The sequence below is a fragment of the Fragaria vesca genome, linkage group LG5, assembly GCF_000184155.1.
Source record: "Fragaria vesca subsp. vesca linkage group LG5, FraVesHawaii_1.0, whole genome shotgun sequence".
In the NCBI taxonomy this organism is placed as follows: domain Eukaryota; kingdom Viridiplantae; phylum Streptophyta; class Magnoliopsida; order Rosales; family Rosaceae; genus Fragaria; species Fragaria vesca.
The window spans coordinates 12009420-12029529 of NC_020495.1; the positions used below are offsets into that span (position 1 = coordinate 12009420).

The 20110-nt window shown below is 37.5% G+C and overlaps 3 protein-coding genes across 3 annotated transcripts in view; 1 reads left to right on the plus strand and 2 right to left on the minus strand.

The window, feature by feature from the left end:
* The window catches only part of LOC101305175 (isoamylase 3, chloroplastic-like), an 11091-nt gene extending 4558 nt beyond the window's left edge, over positions 1–6533 (plus strand). Inside the window, exons 10-26 of the mRNA XM_004299632.1 lie at positions 506–640; positions 722–808; positions 997–1054; positions 1350–1413; positions 1765–1864; positions 2209–2309; positions 2651–2702; positions 3212–3274; positions 3521–3610; positions 3695–3767; positions 4503–4582; positions 4935–5039; positions 5117–5215; positions 5305–5366; positions 5757–5865; positions 6071–6207; positions 6335–6533. Of these exons, the coding sequence (XP_004299680.1) occupies positions 506–640; positions 722–808; positions 997–1054; positions 1350–1413; positions 1765–1864; positions 2209–2309; positions 2651–2702; positions 3212–3274; positions 3521–3610; positions 3695–3767; positions 4503–4582; positions 4935–5039; positions 5117–5215; positions 5305–5366; positions 5757–5865; positions 6071–6181 (1389 nt within the window). The 3' untranslated portion in view covers positions 6182–6207; positions 6335–6533. The remainder of the gene's footprint in view (positions 1–505; positions 641–721; positions 809–996; positions 1055–1349; positions 1414–1764; positions 1865–2208; positions 2310–2650; positions 2703–3211; positions 3275–3520; positions 3611–3694; positions 3768–4502; positions 4583–4934; positions 5040–5116; positions 5216–5304; positions 5367–5756; positions 5866–6070; positions 6208–6334) is intronic.
* A 5511-nt stretch (positions 6534–12044) lies between these two features.
* LOC101305470 (blue copper protein-like) lies at positions 12045–13311 on the minus strand. Its single transcript, XM_004299633.1, has 2 exons — positions 12952–13311; positions 12045–12609 (listed from the first exon to the last, which is right to left on the minus strand). Exons 1-2 carry the CDS (start codon positions 13118–13120, stop codon positions 12206–12208), a joined length of 573 nt encoding a protein of 190 aa, XP_004299681.1. The 5' UTR covers positions 13121–13311; the 3' UTR covers positions 12045–12205.
* Positions 13312–14798: 1487 nt separating this feature from the next.
* LOC101305758 (28 kDa ribonucleoprotein, chloroplastic-like) lies at positions 14799–18200 on the minus strand. The gene is made up of 5 exons (XM_004299634.1): positions 17828–18200; positions 17630–17728; positions 16885–17169; positions 16516–16726; positions 14799–15154 (listed from the first exon to the last, which is right to left on the minus strand). The coding sequence occupies exons 1-4, from the start codon at positions 18191–18193 to the stop codon at positions 16565–16567; spliced, it is 912 nt and encodes a 303-aa protein (XP_004299682.1). The 5' UTR covers positions 18194–18200; the 3' UTR covers positions 14799–15154; positions 16516–16564.
* Positions 18201–20110: the final 1910 nt, after the last annotated feature.

Here is a 20110-nt window from a genome sequence, read left to right on the forward strand (position 1 = left end):
TTATTCTTCTCTCTCTCTCTCTCTCTCTCTCTCTCTCTCTCTCTCTCTCTCATTGATGGTCTGGGACTACAATGAAAAATGATGACGATTATCTTTGATGGATGCTAATTAAACAAATTGAAATAAAACTATGAAATATATCTTTTCAGCTATTTTTGGTGTGGTTAGGACATAAATTCAATGCTGTACGAGGAATCTAGCTAATGAATCACCATGAAGCATATTTACTCATAAGGTGTTCAATTATGATAGTCCTTGTTAGAAAGGGATAATTACTGTTGGATTGATGTATCAGGCGGTTCCAGATGAAATTTAAGCTGGTTATCCAAGACATTTTACTTGGATGGTCTTTTCATCTGTTCTTGTCTTTTCTAATACACTAATAAACTGAAATTGAACAAATTTAGTCTACATTCTGTTTTCTCACTTTTTAAGGTGGTGAGCATTAATTTTTAGCATAACGGAGTGATCTAATTTATTTTCCTGATGGTTTCTGTTGCTTAAGATTAATACATGGGGTTACTCAACAATAAACTTCTTTGCGCCTATGAGCCGTTATGCGAGTGCTGGTGGAGGACCCCTTAAAGCTTCCCATGAAATTAAAGAAATGGTTAAAGCCTTGCATGGTGCTGGGATTGAGGTAGACCTCTTTTTATTTAACTCTTTTTCTTATGAGCTAAGTGCCCATAATTGCAGAAGTAAAATCTCTTCCTCTGTGCAGGTCATTTTGGATGTTGTCTATAACCATACAAATGAAGCTGATGACGCATACCCTTATACCACTTCATTTCGTGGCATAGATAATAAGGTGATGTCTTACTTCTCTAATGAAAATTTTAGTTAGTATTTTTTGTGGTTTGATTATTTCCCTCAATGCCAAAATATGTTAAGGCTGAGCTCAGTCGACACTTTTACTCGGACAATATTTTTCAGAGAAGATATTAACTGATCGTATCAGATTATTTTTGTTTTTGATGATGCATCCTTCCTCTATAGGTTTATTACATGCTGGACCCAAACAACAATGGCCAATTACTGAACTTCTCGGGCTGTGGTAAGTAAAATTGTCTTGTTTGTCTCTTTTCTTACCCCTAAATTGTGTCGTGCAGATATATGTTATAAATTTCTTTTCACTGTAAAAAGTATGATGTTGCTAATTATATTTAATTTACAATTATATATGTTTTGTCTTTCTTTGCTAGTATTCTCCTTTTAGCTTTACCGAAGAAAAGTACATGTATTTGATATCAGTGATGTTGATATGAAAAGCTGAGTCCTGAAAGCAAAAAAGGATTGCCTTGTCATAAGCATATTTAATTCTCAGAATGTTTGTTCTTTCGGGTCTCCAGGGAACACATTAAACTGTAACCATCCTGTTGTTATGGAGCTCGTTCTTGAGAGCTTAAGACACTGGTAAGTACACAATTGAGAGAATTCAGAGCGATTTCTTTATTGCTAGCTACATTTTGATTTTGATTTTGTGTTTGTTGTTCTCTTTTTTCTTTCTTTCTTTTTCTTAACACCAACATATAGTTCTTAGCTTTTAATACTCGAGTGGAGCTTTCCTTAACCCTGGCCTTTTGTTGTTTTTACTGTTTCATAATTATGTGCCTAAAACTTATTAGAAAAGAGTCCAATTCTGGCCAAAGCTTGTCTAAAATGATTAAATTTCAGATTCGATCACATCTGCAGTCTTTGTTTGTTGATTTTTAAGCGCTAGCCAATATCGAGCTTCATACATCCTCTTTTGTTACACATTTTCAGGGTGACTGAATATCATGTGGATGGATTTAGATTTGACCTTGCTAGTGTTCTTTGTCGGGGAACAAATGGAGCTCCACTTGATGCCCCGCCAGTAATCAGGGTAAGTTATTTGCTGAAGTCAGATACAGAGATCCACATATGCATGTATACTATTATTGGGGGCTGATAGATTTTGCCTGTTTTATATTCTAACACTTTCCCACATGTGAATCTCTTCCCATCACTAAAGAGTCCAACATGTGGAATCAAGCAAAAACTTGGAGATCATAGTTGGGGAGTTGTATAGTCATAAGTTTTGCTAATTTTTATGAATACATTACATAGTGCATTATGATTAGCAGTTGAGTTGCCTTCTGTTTATTGCATTATGATATCTGAAGCGCATTTAGGAGGATTGACTAAGTGTTTTGCTTTTTTGTTTGTTGGTGTTGTTTCTGGGACCAGGCTATCGCAAAAGATGCCATTCTATCAAGATGTAAAATTATTTCTGAGCCTTGGGATTGTGGAGGCCTTTATCTTGTTGGAAGATTTCCAAACTGGGACAGGTAGTTAACTATCTTACAAATACGACTTATTACTAAAATATGATCTGTAAAATTTATGGTAATGGCATTCAATTACTGAATTTTATAAAGATTGAAAGATTCTGATGCATTGATTAAACAACAATTAGTTCCATGATGAAGAACACAGGAGATTATCAAGGCACCTAACCTTCTAAGAAGCAAGCATTTCAATAGTACTTCAATTAACACATTTCACTAGTCTCTAAAGAACTTACTTGTATTGAAATTAGTTATGAAAGAGTTTCTCCATATAGAATTGTGTGTGAATAAGAAAGTTTGGATGGCTCACCTCGATTAATTTTGAGATTTCTTAAATGCAGGTGGGCCGAATGGAATGGAATGTATCGTGATGACTTGAGGAGATTTATAAAGGTAATTCTGTTATATGACAATGATCCAACTCAGATGGGTCTAAAACTCATTCATGTTAATTAAAGTGAGATATCCAAGAACTGAGCAGTGGATATCGAAAACACAGGCATTCTGATTGGAAGATCTCTCAAATGAATTAAGAAATATGGGCTAAATCTAATAAATGGTTTTGATGTATTTGGATAAGTTTTCAGTTTTAGATCAGTGGTTGCTGTTCAAAGCATTATCATATGTTGCTATGACATATACTTTTCAAGTTTTGGTTGTATAATAGTACATGGTTGTTGATTCTTTCTTTCTTTTGACAGCTCTGAACTTCCTTGCAGTATTAGATTCGTACTTGTTCTCCCTCTTTTTCAATCTTTTCTTTATAATTATTAATTACCTTCATAGACCACTTTCATGAATCTAGGTCTGTGGCTTATGGAAACGTAAGCACATCTAAAAATTGCATATGCACTTGTATGTATCCTGGTTTTTTGACGTTTTATTGAGTTTTGTTTATACAGGGGGATTCGGGTATGAAAGGAAGTTTTGCAACTCGTGTTTCTGGATCTGCTGACCTTTACAAAGTAAGCATGGGTATTGGATAATTGTTGTTGAATAGTGTATATTACCTTTTATTACATTTTGTAATTTATGATTGTCAAACATTGTTAAGCGGGCTTTCTAGTCTGATTTCTTTTTTCTTTTTCTTTTTTTCTTTTTTTTTTTGCATTTATTCGTCCACCAGGGTTCGTATTTTGAGGAATCTGTGTTACTGCTACACTGATTGTATGCTCTAGATATATGTTCTAATATTTTCACTTGTTCCACAGACCAATAAGCGCAAGCCTTATCACAGTATTAATTTTATCATTGCGCATGATGGGTTCACACTATATGATCTCGTTTCATACAATTTCAAGGTACTCTAACTTTCCTAAGCTATCTGAGTTTTCCATTTATGGAAGTCTAGTCATGCAGTATTCTTATGATTATTGGTTTTGTAGCACAATGATGCTAATGGAGAAGGAGGAAATGATGGAAACAATGATAATCTGAGCTGGAATTGTGGTTATGAAGGTACGAGTAAAATCTGATGCTTACTCCATATATTCTGATCGGTTCTTAGCATTGATGTGTTACAACTGTTGAGGACTGAAGTAATGTTGTCAAGCTATAGGATTAGAAGTCCATAGGCAGGTCTATCCATGGATACCTCTTATCTTGCCAACAAGTGCATATACAATATTCTTCTTGAGTCTGCAGAATAAACTTTTTGTGGAGTGATGTATTGTTCCCAAGTCTACCAGTCTTAGCTTTCATCTTCCATTGTTTTTCTACTTGTGAAGGCCTTGGTAGTGTGTATGAATTTCTTATCACAAATATTGGTTTATGAAATAGCAATTGCCAACTATGATATCGTCAAATAGCAGTGAACTAGTCGTTTACATGCATATTCACTAACTTATGAGTTATGAAAAAAATGTCCCGATTCCCTTTATCATATACTGCATTTATTGCTTCATATGAGGAGGCACACTTACTCCTGCAAATGGGACATGGACAGTTAGTTAGTACCACTTGCCATGCTTGACATCCATATATAGAATGGTTGGCCTTGGGGCTTGACCCTTTGGTCTTTAGATCTAAGGCTGTCTTCGATATAATTTGTTTATTGAAATTGCTTAATTGTCAGACAGGAGAGTGAGTTTGGAAGCCCAAGATCTAGCATTAATCTATGTTTATCCTTTTCATTTTATTTCTCATATTTTCCATATGGTGAAGTCCTTTTATTGATCTCTATTTCTTGTCCAGGAGAAACTGATGATTCTACTATTAAAGCTATACGCTCTCGGCAAATGAAAAACTTTCATCTGGCATTAATGATCTCTCAGGTAAACATGTTGATAACCAATTTTGTTTGTCAAATTCAAGCAATATCTTACTTCGTGTTTCTGTTGGTATTGTTAAGATGTTACATAAAAATTGTAAATCTCTTAGATATATGTTTCCAGAAATTCAGAGTTTACCTTACATTTCTGATTTTGGCAGCATTAAAATTATTATACCTCATCAACAGCATTCTTACTGTCTGCTAATTGGCACTAAATAGATTTAAAATTATTCCCCTATCCCAATCATCTTAACAGTCTTTCTGGGAATCTAGTTGCATTTGATTTCCCCGAAGTATATGTGCCACTATCAAACATGTGGTGTTAAAATATTATTTTGACTCCATTTGTCCAGGGAACACCAATGATGCTGATGGGAGATGAATATGGGCATACTAGATATGGAAATAACAACAGTTATGGACACGATACTGCTATTAACCATTTCCAGTGGGGACAGGTAAGTTACTTTAAATTTGTTTTTCTTCTCAGCTTTAACTTAGATGAATGGCATGGAATAATCTCTTGGCATGGCAGTTGGAATCACGGAAGAATAATCACTTCAGGTTTTTCAAGGAGGTGATAAACTATCGAAAAACACATCATGTGTTTGGTCGTGATACATTTCTTGAGAAAGTAATCTCTCTGTTATCCTTGGTTTCTTATTTTTGACTCATTCAATGAGGCATCCTTTTCTAAGAGTCACTAAGCTTTGATTTATGCAGAGTGATGTGACATGGCATGAAGGCAACTGGGACAACTATGAGAGCAAGTTTCTTGCATTTACGTAAGAAGTTGCTACCGTCTTTAGTATTGTAGATATCTGATACACCAACTGGATGTTTTAAGATATTGTTTGAGGGGAGTGTCGCCCACTGGTTTCTGTTATTGTGCAGCACCTTGGTACCATGATCTTGCTGAATGAATATTTTGTTTTGGAATTTTTTTAATGGTTTATGGATTGTCCTGAAGTCAGTCAGATACTTTGTTTTCTTTCACTTGGATTGTCCCCAAACAACAGCTTAGATGTCCTTTTGATCCCGATAACGCTTGAGACCACTTGCACTGGAAACCAAGGGAATACATGATATTAGCTATGGTCTTTATGCCCAAATTATACCACAACAGCTCACTATGTTTACTGGATAACATGCCTATGGAAAAACTTCTTTTGCAGGTTTCATGACAATAATGGAGGAGACATCTATATAGCGTTCAATGCTCATGATTATTTTATTGAAGTTCCAATCCCCGCGCCACCAGGAACGAGGAAGTGGTTTCGTGTGGTTAGTTATTTGCCACCTTATTAGTATATATGTCATGCTTTGTAGCTGCTGTCACTGCTAGCCGGCATCATCTTCTCTCTTTTTATATTACCATCCTACAGTGTTATCCCTTTGGTTTTGTTCGTGACCATGCTGTTGCTGAAATGATTTTGCCGTCTGCTATTTCAATAGAACTCCTCTAATACCAAGTCTTGTTGAATTGCAGGTCGACACTAATCTTGAGTCTCCCAATGACTGTGTGCTTGATGGTGTCCCAGGCATTGGAGGCACTTACAACATGGCTCCTTACTCATCAATTCTTCTTGAAGCAAAATGATCACACGGCTACAAAGCTTCTTGCCAGTGAAGTATTCTGATCACGCGAACACTGGTTTGAAAGACTCATCTGGGACACGATTATTTTATGTCCTTCAACTCTAGATATTCACGTTCATATCACTTGAACATTAAAGTAGTTTTTATGTTGTAGTTCAGAACTTCAGATCGTCAATAAGGAACTGTCGGCCTCCGCCTTGTATATGCAGAGAGAGGGAGCTATTGCTTGTAATTACTGTTAATAATCACATAATCGATCATGTGGATGATATATAGCATCTACAGATACTGCAATAATGCCAGAGGCATGAAAAGTGAACTTCAACTACAAAATGTTGTATAACAGTATATCGATCGGTATATGAAGCTTTCCGTGTCTGGAGGCCAATTCCAGTTTGTCAAAATCCCTTATTTTCACAACCATTTCATTTGTTATACATTTCGTCTGCTCTAGTCTTTCTTTCGAATTGTACACTTCATTATTCGATCTTTCGCCATGCAGTGTGATTAACACATCGACGATCGATGTCAACATGCATGATAACTGATTATAAACTTACTGTAGTATGATTTCTAATGACTCACCCACGTACGAAACTTTATGAAATATCTTTGTGCATTTACAATCACCCGACCACCTAAAGGAGCTAGTGTTTTATGGCATGGCGAAATGTGACTTCTTTAAAAACGAGTGATTACCATTTCCACAAGCAAAAGCAAAAGCTAAAATGCAAAGGGTTTCTCATTTGGAATGATAAGCAGTAGTTGCTCGACGTCTCTACGGCGCGACTCTAGCTTGTCTCAACTTGGTGGTTTCGTGACAACATTGTGCTACGTACATTTCAAACAGCTGTGTTCATCGACTCGACCCTACGTTGAAATAGAGCACGGTCGGTCCGGTCTCGACGACGGTCAGAACAGTTCGGCTAGGGTTGAACTTTTTTGGAGGGTACAAGATAATACTGAATGTTTCATAAACTTTAATCTCAATTGCACAAGACAATTTTCCAGTTTGAGACGTGATAGCAGTGATATTACTTTGTGGGGATGATGATCTAATAGGAGCATTGCATATGAACGCTATGGGTATGGTGGCCACAACATGGCGTGTTTGGGTACATAGGGGCACACGGCCAAAATCACAACATATTGTCGAAGGTGCCAATTTGGTGGTACCAAGAGTAAGAGGAGTACCATTTTTAACTTGTGCAAGTTTTGATGCCAAGATATGAATAGTAAAGAATAAGATAAAGGATGTGAGACATGGATTCCATTTCTTTCTTCCTCGTCTTTTTCTTATAATTTTCCCACCGTAGATAATTTATGAATATATAACACCCCATGGCACATACTAAGTGTGCGCCATCCTAATCGTTTTCCTTCTGGGTTGTCTCTATAACGCTGCTTGATGTATATCATACACTTATTTTATAATTAACTAAACTAAAATTACAATTCAATTGAATTACAACATCTGTTTTATATAATTACGTATAATATAACCAAGTTATCACATTGACAATTATTTATTCATAACTTATAATCAAGTTGGGCCATGTTGGGCTGTGTTTATTTTAATTTTAAGTTATGTTGGCTTTGTAGTTGTAGTTAATTTTTGTTTCCAATAATTCCTAAGCACTTTGATACTTGGAGACGTGGGTTATGTTCTGGTAGGTGCACTCAGCATGCCATGTCTGCTAACTCTAATGAGGCGGCGAGTTCCTTACTTCGTCAAATGGTCACAGTCTCATAGTGGCAGGATGAGACTTAGTGTCACTGGAGATATTTTCTAGTGGCAACATAGTGGAAAAGCTGATCAGTGGCAGGATGAGACTTAGTGTCACTGGAGATATTTTCTAGTGGCAACATAGTGAAAAAGCTGATCAGCTTTTCCACTATATTTTACAATTTTGGTGACATACCGGAAAGATAAAGCTTACGCAGAGCCATAAATTTCTCTGTCCATCAAAATTGTAAAGCAAACAGAGTAGTAAATGGTGCTTGATCGGCATGGTAGTCACTCATGATATTATTTTAGGATGTTACGTTATGAGGTTTAGACCGAATGTCCCCCCTTTTATTCTCCTATTTTCGGCTTAATGGTTATGGCGTGAGGGCTGCAAGTTTAGCCCATATTCAAAAATAATAATAATAATAAATAAAAATGTCATATATGAAGTTTTTATAACTAAATTTACTGAAATATATATATCTCTATTTACCACGATAAGAACCATAAATAAATGAGTGTATCATGCATATACATGGAAATATATTAGAATATTCATGTCTCATGATATAATATGCATGTATAGATTTCAATCATTCGTAAACCAAGTTAAATCAATCTCATTCTTTATTTTTGGTAACGAATCATTGATATTTTGTTCCTCGACACAAATTCATGGCTTGATCTAATTAGCATTTTTAGGCTTTTAGCCATAACAATGAATCACAACACGCTATTTGCGCTCCTCAATATAACTCCCGCGCTTTTTACTCTTCCCATTCCACCCTAAAATAGCACCCTTTCCTACTATCATTCTCTTAATCTGACCTTAATTTGTACGTTAATTATTGTTTCTTCGATGTAATTAACGTGTCAATCACAATTGTAAATGGAAAACCCCAAATATTACTGTCCGCCAATGATTCCAAACATATCGCGTAATTTTTTTCTAATTACAGCCATGAAATCAAACCAAAACGGAAACTTACAGACTGTGTTTGATTCACTACGACGCGGAGACCACGCTTTCCAACCCTACACGTTTACCCTGTCAACCAAATTTAGACCCCAAAATGATGCTATTTATACCCCCCCCTCCTCTTCTCCTTCACAATCTCATCGTATCAGTTTTGTGTCTGTTTGAGAAAGCAAGAGTCCCAAAGAACACTTCGACCCCTCAAACACCCGCATTTCCTTACCACAATGGCTCGCTCCGCCGTTGTCTTGATCACCATGCTGGCCCTCGCCGCCTTCGCTTCTCCTCTCGCTGAGGCTGCCTCCGCCGACCCCAACAACAAAGGTCAGGGTGATCAGGCTCAGTCTCCATCCAAAAGCCAGGGCCAAGCTCAGTCTCCATCAGGTAATAATAACCAGGCTCAATCTCCTCAGGGCCAGCAGTCTCAATCTCCTCAGGGCCAGCAAGGTCAGCAGGGTCAGGCTCCCCAGCAGTCTCCTCCTCCTTCCCAGCAGTCTCAGTCTCCCCAGTCTCAGTCTCCTCCTCCCCAGCAATCTTCTCAGTCTCCTTCTCCCAGCAGCCAGTCTCCACCACCCTCTCAGCACTCTCAGTCTCCAAGCCCCTCCAGCAAGCCTCCCACCTCCTCCTCCTCCTCCTCCTCCTCCTCCTCCTCCTCCTCATCCCCACCAACCTCCTCCCCCGCCTCCTCCCCCAAACACTCATCTTCCGACTCTTCTTCCACCTCATCCCCCACCAGCTCCTCCCCACCGGCTCCCCCAACCTCCGAGACTGCCGCCGCCCCAGCTGGCTCCCCAACCGCTACCGCCGCCTCTCCCGGACCAGCATCCGCTGCCACCCGCGTCTACGCTGCGGGATCTGTGGCAGCCGTCGCCGTCGCTGCATGGCTCTTGCACTAAATGGAGGAGGACGTAAGATGACGTCATGGTTCGGTTTGGTTTATTTTTGGCGCACTCATCAGAGACGATCGCGGTTTAGGGTTTTAGAATAACTTGTTTAATATTTATTTATTATATTCCTGAACAGAATTTATAATTCCGGGTGATATTGATGGGACTGTGGTGATTTGGTTGTACGGTGGAGGATGTTGATATTGTTTGATTATTATTATTATAAGCCGCTTTGTTATTGATTATAAATTAATATTACTGCGGATTTATGGATTTAATTGATTTGATTAATGAAGATTTGATTTAAGTTTTTTTTTTTTTTTTTTTTTTCATTCTCGATGAAATCGATTTGATTAAGGTTGTGAGGTGGTTTATGTAGTTTTTTGATTTGATGTGGCCAGTTGAGTACGGAAACGCTTCACTTTTCACGTTTCCCGTTTTTGCAAATTTGGCGATTAAAATTTGTTTACTTGATATACATTCGCTTTTAGAAAACCCAAGTTTGGAAAATTTTTGACCCAATTCTTTGGCTGAAATTTTTTCACCGAATTGTGGAGTGGTTTGACGGGTAAAACCGAGGTAAAAGAACAAAACACGTGAAGCTTCACAAATAAACAAGAAGATACAAACCAGTACAAACAGAGGGACATGGTCTCTATGTCCAAGAGTTCGATGATATTGAGTTTGAATGGAAGACACCTAATTCTCCTGAGCAAGAAATGGACCATCACATTAGGGATGCAACAACCCTAACAAACCAGTACAAACTCTTGCTCAGTTAGATTAGGCATTATATCATCAGAATTATATTTATGAGATGAATTTAGGGGGTCAGGGTGGAACACAGTTTAGATTAACTTTCAAGCTAAAACCATGAGTTGTTCTAGCTTTGCGAGCCTTGTATCCTAGAGTTCACTAGTTTATGTTAGTATCCTCATCAAATTAGTAGTCAATAAACAAAACAAGGTGTACTTTCAAAAAAAAAAAACAAGGGTAACTCTCCATCCCAAGTAGTGATTTATATACATGATCAATTCCCTATTGGAGGAATATTGGAGGCCGGTATGGCTATGGTATGCAAGTATGGTTGTATCCGAAGGATACATGGGTGTTGTGGTCTCCTAGATCTAGAGGATACATGGGTGTTGTGGTCTCCTTCCAGGCTTACCTATTAATGTTTATATGTTACTTGTACACTTTACATTACTTATATGTCAGAGTTGTTGTATAAGAGATTAGTTCAAATTAACGTACACTTTACATTACTTGTATATCAGAGTTGCTGTGTAAGAGATTTGTTCAGTTTGAATTAATCTAGTTTAAGTTGACTTTAAAGGTGTGAGATTGTATAAGTGTGTGACAGCTACTTATGGGCTGTATACAGCTGCTGGTCTCCTCTTCTGCAGCAACATGGTGTCTGTTGCTAGTCTCCTAAAGCAACATGGTGGTCTCGGTTTCTGTGTCACAGCTGTGCTGCCTTGTTACTTTAGGTTAGTCTTGTGTGTAAGAGATGTATGGGTGATGAAGTGTGTTTCTCACCCAACTTCTTCTATATATAATTTAGGTTTGTAACCTTGTTCATTACCAAGAAGAAATATCAGAAAATTTCTGCAAGCTTTGCCTTTAGTTTTTCCACATTCCCTTTGGATTTGGTTTTAGGTTTTTTTGTTAGTCCTCATTTGATTGAGCTAGAGTTTTGGGTTGTTGGTTTTATACAGGATTTCGAACAGTCTAGGCCTGGGCATAAGGCCCTAATCCAGTAAGCCCTAAAACATCGGGCAATTCATTTACTAGAACATTTCATCTTCCAAGATTGTTATTGAATTGATAGCATCACTAGAAGAATTCTAATCCCTTTGGAGAATCAAATGTTCAGAACTATTGTTCAAGATATTTGGATGCTTATGCAATCCGGCGAAGTTCAGTTCAGGCATGTTTGGACTTTGGAGAGAGTTATTTCTTGGCAGATCCTTGTACACTTGGGCCACACTAGTTGTATATATCCTTCTTCTTCCTATTCTTGCTTTCCTTCCTTCCTCTGCTTTCCTATTCTTGCTTTCCTTTACTAGGAACTTGGAAATGTCATTCTTTGATGAAATTTGATTCCGCTACCAATTGAAGCAAACTTATTACATTTACAAAACTTTGTTAGGGGTATACTTTAAAATATCGTAGAATTTTCCTTAAGTCTTGTATAAGTTTAAGTTAGGAGGATTTAATTTAAAATTTTTCTAATGTCGAAAAGAAGATATGAATCTCAGTCATGCTCCATAAATATTAGGTCAAACAATTTTTTTCATCTCAATTAAAACCTACTACTCATACATATTCAATAGAATTTAAATAAACTCAGAAGGTACTGCAAATTAAAAAGAAGAAATTACAAAGCACTGCCTCTGTCCTGGCAAGACAACTAAGCCTCCACTACCCAAGTTATGAAAGCACCAACACACTCAGAACAACCCCAGCAATAGTCATCAAAGCCATAATAGGAGAGCTAGAGAGACTAGTTCCTAGACCAGTGGATGATGTGGTTGTGGGTGTGGTCACTGCTGGAGTGGTTTCCGTGGTGTTGCTACCGTCTGTGGAAGGCGGTGTGGTTGCACCCTTGGCAGCTGGTGTGGTGGTGGTTGATCCTGATCCAACGGTCACAGAGAGCTTCATGCCCATTCCACAATGCCCAACAATGCCACAAATGAAGTTATGTGTCCCGGCAGTCTTGAGAGGAATGGTGGTGGCGCCACTGCTGTCACTAGTGATTGAGTTGCCTGTGGTGCAACTCTTGTAGTCAGTACCACTCACTTCATCCACCGTGTGCCCACTTCCATAGTTGAACACTGCCATGTAAAAACTCAATTAATACACACTAACATATGTTTGATTTTAATCAAACTAGTTACTCATTAAACTTCAGTCATGATCATGATGCAGATGTGTTGCCGGCTAGGGCAGATGTTCGATGAAATATCACATAAAAGCCTTCTATAAGCTAAGCAGAGCTCAGAATGATATATTTCTCGTACGTTCTGCCACTTATGTTAGTGGCTTAGTTCGATAGATGAACTACATAACATGCCACAGATGACGAGAGAACATCTCCGAATTCCGATCAAGCTACCATTGAATCCATAAGTAATAGAGGAAGATCATAACAGTTAGATAGAAATGACTCAATTTACCTAGGTTATCGCCGACTGCGAAGGTCTTGTCACTCGTCCAAGTGGTGTAATCAACACCAGTAGCCCAGCCAGAGGAGTCTCCAACAGTGTAGTCTTTGGCCAAGCTTGGCATCATGACCATGCCAAAAACAAGGACTATACCCACAATTCTGGCTCCCATGCCTGCCATTTTGAGCTTCTAGCTATGAGAGAGTTTAGAGAGAATGAGAATAGAGAAGACCTGGAAGCCCTTTCTGTGATGATGATTCTAAAGCAGAGGAATATCCCCTATATAATGGTGTAAAGCAGTTGGAGCAAGTAAGGTTTGGTCCACTTAATTCCATTTCAATGCAAAAATTCTGTAAGCAACTCATTGCATGCAGATGACTTTTGTTAGACTTCATACCTAATGCTTCTGATAATGTCTCCCTTTTTTTCTTTTCATTGATAATTTAACTACTACTTAGCTTCAGAAATAAGAAATTTGATAAATATAATGGAAGTGTTATGATAATGTTGCTGTCTTGCAAACCTATTCATTAGTTTTAAGCACCAAAATGGACCATTCTATAGACAGGTGTTTAGAAAGAGACCATCAAATTAAACAAGGCTAAAATATGTGATTTTGATAGTAGACCTTTAATCTTTCTAATGATGAATTGGGGATGAAGAAAAGAAGGAAATGCTCATATAAGAGAGTTTTGGGTCCAGATCATAAACTGATCACTTTTCAGTTAGCATGCTCTTGTTAGATGACATTGTTGTTGTAAATTAAGTTTCAATTATGTTAAAGCTTTTCCTTAAATTGATGCCAAAGGGAATCCTAAGTAAAGATCATCATATTAACATCCACAATTAATGTTGGAGCGAAATGAGGAGAAATGGAGAATCACATCATTAGCAGGTAAAGAGTTCTCACTCGAAGAATTTTTTCCTTCTCTATACCAAACATTAGACATCCTTACAGTCAAAAGTGAAATGTAGACGGGAAGGATAGGAAGCTGTTTCGAGGTGCATTTTCTCTTCAAATTCTCTAAAATGGTATGAAGAAAGACAGAGGGAAACATTGAAGATGTTACGAGAAAAATGACCATGCGTACACTTATGACATATGATTGCCTTGATATATTAATAGTGAAAATGAAGATGGTAAGTCACATTCAGTGAGTAAAATGGTTCACCTAACAAGTGAATCCAAGTCGTCATGGCCATGAGTTTCTGTATGTGTATTAAAACATGTAGGTCTCAACCTGCCGAACCTTTTCAAAGGTTTTGATGACTTTGGGTTTGGTAAGGGCTGTTGGGGTCAGCTCACCCTTGAAAGGCATAGCTTTTGATCTGGAAATCTCCATTATTCAACCAAAAGGTTACTAATTTAAAAACCGTTCAAGGACCTAAACCCTGAAACCAAAACTGCTTACCTTCATTTTATGTTCACGAGATGTTCAGATTCAGAATTGTCAAGGTTGTAAACCCAGTCTCAGTTCACTATCATACATGTCGTTTTCCAGTCACACTTGTGCTAAGTTTACACTTTAGAAATTGTAAGCAAACCAAACTTTCAAAAAACCAAACTTCAAACCTCTCTGTTTTGGAAAATGGATGGACATGTGCTATGTGAAGGCAATTTCCTATAAGCTCCACATAATTTGTAGAACATCATCAAACCAAAACGATTCCTGAAAATCACCAGTCATAATGCACACCTACCTCTTAGGTCATATATCACCATCGAAGGCGTTTGAGTTGTGCTGATTTATGCTCCAGTAAATCTTTCTGGGTTTTCAGAGAGTGCCCTTGAGGTCATTCTCAATTTATGTAGACCAAAATTACAAAGGTCTTTCTCAAAGAACAGAGAATTTTTTTTTGGGTGGTTGAGTTGTTGAATATTGGTAATCTACACAATCTGATAGATGCAGAAACTAGACTCTGGTACATTGAATATATGAGAAATAAACATCTAGCTAACACTGAAATCGTTAGGTGGAAACTAGAAAGATACGTATGATGACATGAGATAACATCATTTCGTTTGAAGGAATGTTTGAATTGGTTTTACAAATATCATCTGGTAACTTTGATTTCTCTTTTCTTCTGCTTTTCCGGTATATGCAGCTCAATTTATCAAAATTGTGGTTACCACTTAAGGGTCATCATCTCTACATGATGGGAAATGTTACCCAGGTTCACAAGCAACCTTGCATAAGCACCAACGCAGAGCCCCCTGAAAGTTTTTATTAGAAAACAAAAGGTGAGTATTACGCTTAACTAGGCATGAAAAGGTCCCAGTGAGCATACACAAATTTCAGTATGGTCTTTCCGAGCATTAAGAGTCACCGACAAGAATACTTGTTTTAGCAAACAGGTGCTTGACTGCTTGCATATATCGTGCCTTGTAAGTAAACAAATAAGGTAATTCTACAAAGTTCTGTATTTCACCCTTCTTCTCTTAGGCTAGTTTACAATTGGTTAAACAACCACCTGGTAAATGCATGTCAATTGTCAAACCATGTGGCTAAAACAAGAAAGGACTTTACCGGAATGCATTCTGAGAGAAAATATTTGAAAAGGTGAAGAAATATTTAGTGTGGATCTGATTTTCTGAGCTCTGACATCTACTGCAGAATAAGAGAGGACAATGCAGGAAAGAAAACTTTCAACTACGCTGACAAGCATAATTTCGTCCAGAAGCTCAGACAACCCCTAGTTCTGGGCTGTACTTTAAACCATTAACCAGAGCCATCATCACATGACAGCTTTGCTGATTGAATAGTTATCAATTTGGAACTCGAAGCAGAGAGAGATTCCAACATACTAAGCTTAAAAATGCATCGATTTGCATAGATGAGATAAATAGAGAGATAGGCTATGAATCCAAATCACTGCCGGTCAACTTGAGAGCATGAGAAAGGTTCATATAAATAAAGGCATCAAGACAGGTAAAATATGATGACCTCCTGTGAATTGTGGGCATACAAGTTCTTTGCAATGTAGCCGCTTTTCTTTCAATCCATGCAATTATACTCATGTACTAACAGAGGCAACCATTATAAACAGTTATGGAATACTGACTAGTGATACGAATAAAAACAGTAGGTCCCTTAGGGAAGAAGAGGATTTTTCCATCCAACTAGACATCTAAACAGAAAGAATAAATGTTTATTGCAACGGGGAAATACAAGGAAAAGATTTTCGTAAATATTTTTGTTCTTTGCTCCTTTTATTTTGGGAAATCACTATATTAGTCAACCATTTCTTGTTCTATCTGCACAGCAATCTGCATTTATACTACTACTTATTTATTTGTTCATTATTTAGTCAACTTACAATGCGTATCTAAGCCCAAGATAGTTTAAGTAATTCAGCAGTTACTGCATAAATTAGGAACTTTATTATGATGTGTATTCTTGCAACCGAAAACATTAATAAGAATTGAAAAGCAGAAAGACTCCATTTCAACCAAAGACATAGCATTAGTGAATATTGATTAAAGAACTGTATATGGCAAAGCTAAAACTAGCATAACCCATAACTAGCTACATCATTTTTAAACCAGCAGGACAGAATTCAAAGAGAGAGCGATACCTTCAACAACACGATGGGAAGAAAATGCAGATGCTCCATTCCCCGAAGCTCACTTCTTTTCGCTGTCATCTGCTATCACTTGCTTGGAAGTAGAACTCAGTTCAGTAGCATTATCACCCAACTCTGAACTCTCTACAGGTGGTTCTTTAACTGTTGGCACTTTAACAAATTGTTTACTACGCGCCACACGAATTTTTCTTCCCATAAACAACTGCAAAACAAAAACCTGTGAGCGATTTCTTTACTTCAACATAGCCAACCGCAAATCCAATAGGGAGTGCAGTTGACAATTCTAAAAATTCATAAGGTATTCCTAAACTACAAAACACAAATTCAAATGTTTTGCACATTTCTTTAGCAGAAAATTACCTTTCCGTGGAAAGTAGCAAGGGCTGCCTCAGCCTCTTTCTTGGACTTGAAGCTGACAAATGCATATCCAGCGGACCTTCTTGGATTACCTTCGAATACAACTTCTGCGTTAACGATATCAGTACCCTCTGAGGTGAAGAACTCCCTCAGATCTTTTGCCCTTACTTCGTATGACAAATTTTCCACATACAAATTAAAGGTTATCTCCTTGGATGGCATAGGAGGGGGAATCTTCTTCTTTTTTGGCTTGGCGTAAGCCATCTTTATAATACGACCATCCATTTCCTATAACACATTCCACAAAAATGAGAATTGTTACCAAAAAATAAGGCAAAAGAGCAAGATAACTAGTCATATATTTACTTTCTCAGTATATATTTGAATAGATACAAGATTTGCTTGTCAAGCATTTATTTCTTAATCTAGTAACACAAATAATCCCCAGAGCCAATACAAATAACCTCTAAGAGATTCCAGTAATGCATCCTGAAACTTTTACCCATGTTTCACATTGATTCTTAAACTTAAAACTAAGACACTCACCCCACAAAAAGTATCATTAGAGTGAATAATTGACCTTTCAGTAACTTCTATACTTATCTTTAGCATAGTCGTCATGCTCATATATCGAAAAGTTCTAAACTACATTACTTTCCCTGTTAGTATAGTCTTCTTCATTGTCCAATTCAAACATAAAAGCTAATTCTACAAGTATCACAGAAGAAACACAACCCATAATGCTTACACTCGATTCGAGACCATTGAGAGCCACGCGAGCCTCCTCTGGTGAAGCCATAGTCACAAACGCCAATCCCCTGTTTCTACTCTTGCTATACATAGCAAGCTTAACCAAAACAATCACAAAAACCAATCAGTAAAACAAAACCCATCATAGAAAAACCACCAATTTCTCAATAACCAAAATCTTAGAGATTGTTCAAACCTCAACGTCGACGACGGTGCCGTACTTCTCGAACATGGTCCTAATGTCTTCAGGGGTACAAGTCCAAGGCACATTCTGGGCCAGCAGTCTTGTGTCAGAAAATTCTTCGGCTTCTGGCTCCACAAGAACTGGGTTTTCTTCAATGGCTTCTTCCTGGGCTGTGGAGGAGAATTGAAGCACGAAATTTGAAAGCTTTTTTTGGGTCCTGATTGAAGAGGTGGTGGGAGTGTGGTGGGTGTGAGATAAGGAAAGAGAGAGTGAGAAAAGAGGCCCGGAAACAGAGAGAGTTGTTGGTTTGCGTTTGGCGAGGTGACGTGGGTTTTGAAGACAAGGTAGAGGAGCTAGAGGTTGCCGAAGCAAAGCCATAGCTCTGGCTTCTGTGTATTCAGAGCTTGAAGAAGTGAGGAGTTTGGATAAGCCAGTTTGTTGGGGGTGGTCAAGTGGGGGAATGGTGAACGGTGTGGTTTGAGGTTCTGAAATGGTGTCGTTTGAATAACATACGTACCGACTAATATGACTAATTAAGTTGTTATATTTATTAATAAATAACTTCTTAATTTACTCTTATCAATTACTTTAACGAATGCATATTTAGAATATTTTTTCTTTAACACTTCCCCTTATGATAAAAAAAGTTTGAGAAATGGTGAAACGGTGTCGTTTGAGGTTTTTTGAAATGGTCATAAACTCATAAAAATAAAATGACAAACGGAATTGTCTACTCATTTTATTAACAATCATCTTTATATAAAGGTCGATTACAACGATAATTACATGCACATGATAGTGATATTCAATGCTAATAACAACGTAGATAATAATTGATATAACTAATTGAGATGTTACATCTATTGATCAGTGTATTTTTCTTTTAACACTTCCTCTTGTGTCAAGTCAAAGTTAAAAACGGTGCATGGAGTGTTGTCTCATTAAATACTTTGCCAAGTAACAAAACCCAGTGGGACAAAATAACTGTTAGTCGAAGGGAAAAGAGTAAAACGCACCTATGATAGTGTATGTGTGTTAGACTCTCTCTAAAGTCTACACTTCCCCTGATCCTTACATCAATCAAAGGGAGCTAGGAACGTCTTTGCATTCCTAAGTTTCTCACATGCTTTTTAAATATAGCTTTAAGTTGTGATTTGAGAAACAAGTACGTCCTATTCTCCTCGGACTTTACTTGATTCACTTGAATCTTGAGGAGAGTCTGATGTTTCACACAAGGTATCGTCATGTTCTCAATGATGATTACATAACCAGTTTGGGAACAACCTATTGATCATAGATATCAGACATTACAAAAAACCAACAAAAGCATCGTTTGAGGTTTTGATGTAGAGGATTAAAGTTTCATCTGCATTCCCTTTCGTCTTTCTACAGGGATATGATGAACCTAAGTCAATGGTTCATTTAGGTATTAGGATACCTTCTTTATACCTTCCAATGATACTACATTGGTGCTAAGCTAAGTCTAGCTACAAGTTCTTTGAAAATTATTATCTGGTTGAGTTCATCGGGTTAAATACAATATTGCGCCTATTGCACTATAGATAAAATATTTCAATTCTCAACCCTTCTTCGTCATCTTCCTTAGGATGAAATTGATCTTCCTTTACATCCAAACATCGACCGATCTTTGGGAGTGCTAACAATATGCATTTTGTCCATGTAAATAGCCTGAGAATCTTTTGGACACATGCATGCTAGTGGATTAGTATTCCACAAACTTGTTGTTAACTGAGTTTCCCAAGATTATTCATCTCAATTTGGATTTCATTAGCTCGCGGTTTCTCTTATTTCATCAAGCGTACCTACTATGTTCAGATCATCAACATAGATAACTATAATTGCACATCCAAAGCTCTTTTTTTTAATGAGTACGCAGGGGAATAGTTCATCATTTTGTATCCCTTCCCAACCAAGTAGTCACTTTTATAAAATGATAGTTTCAATTCTAATTACAAACATACTCCGTGGTTTAGAGTTACTTGAGTTTGATAGCATAAAACCATCAAACGCTTTTAGAAATATCTCCCAATCAAGGTCCCTATTGAGATATGTAGTGACCACATCTATGAGCTACATTTCCATTATTGGAGAACATGTCTCATTGTAGTCAATCTAGAGCGTTACGAGAAACCTTAGCGCCACAAGGCTAGCCTTGTCCTTTAGGGCTTCATTCTTCTCATTACATTTTTTGACTAAGACTTATTTATGTCCTACAAGATTTACACTTTGTAAGGTTAGCACTACCTAACCAAATACCTCTCTCTTTGTCAGAGA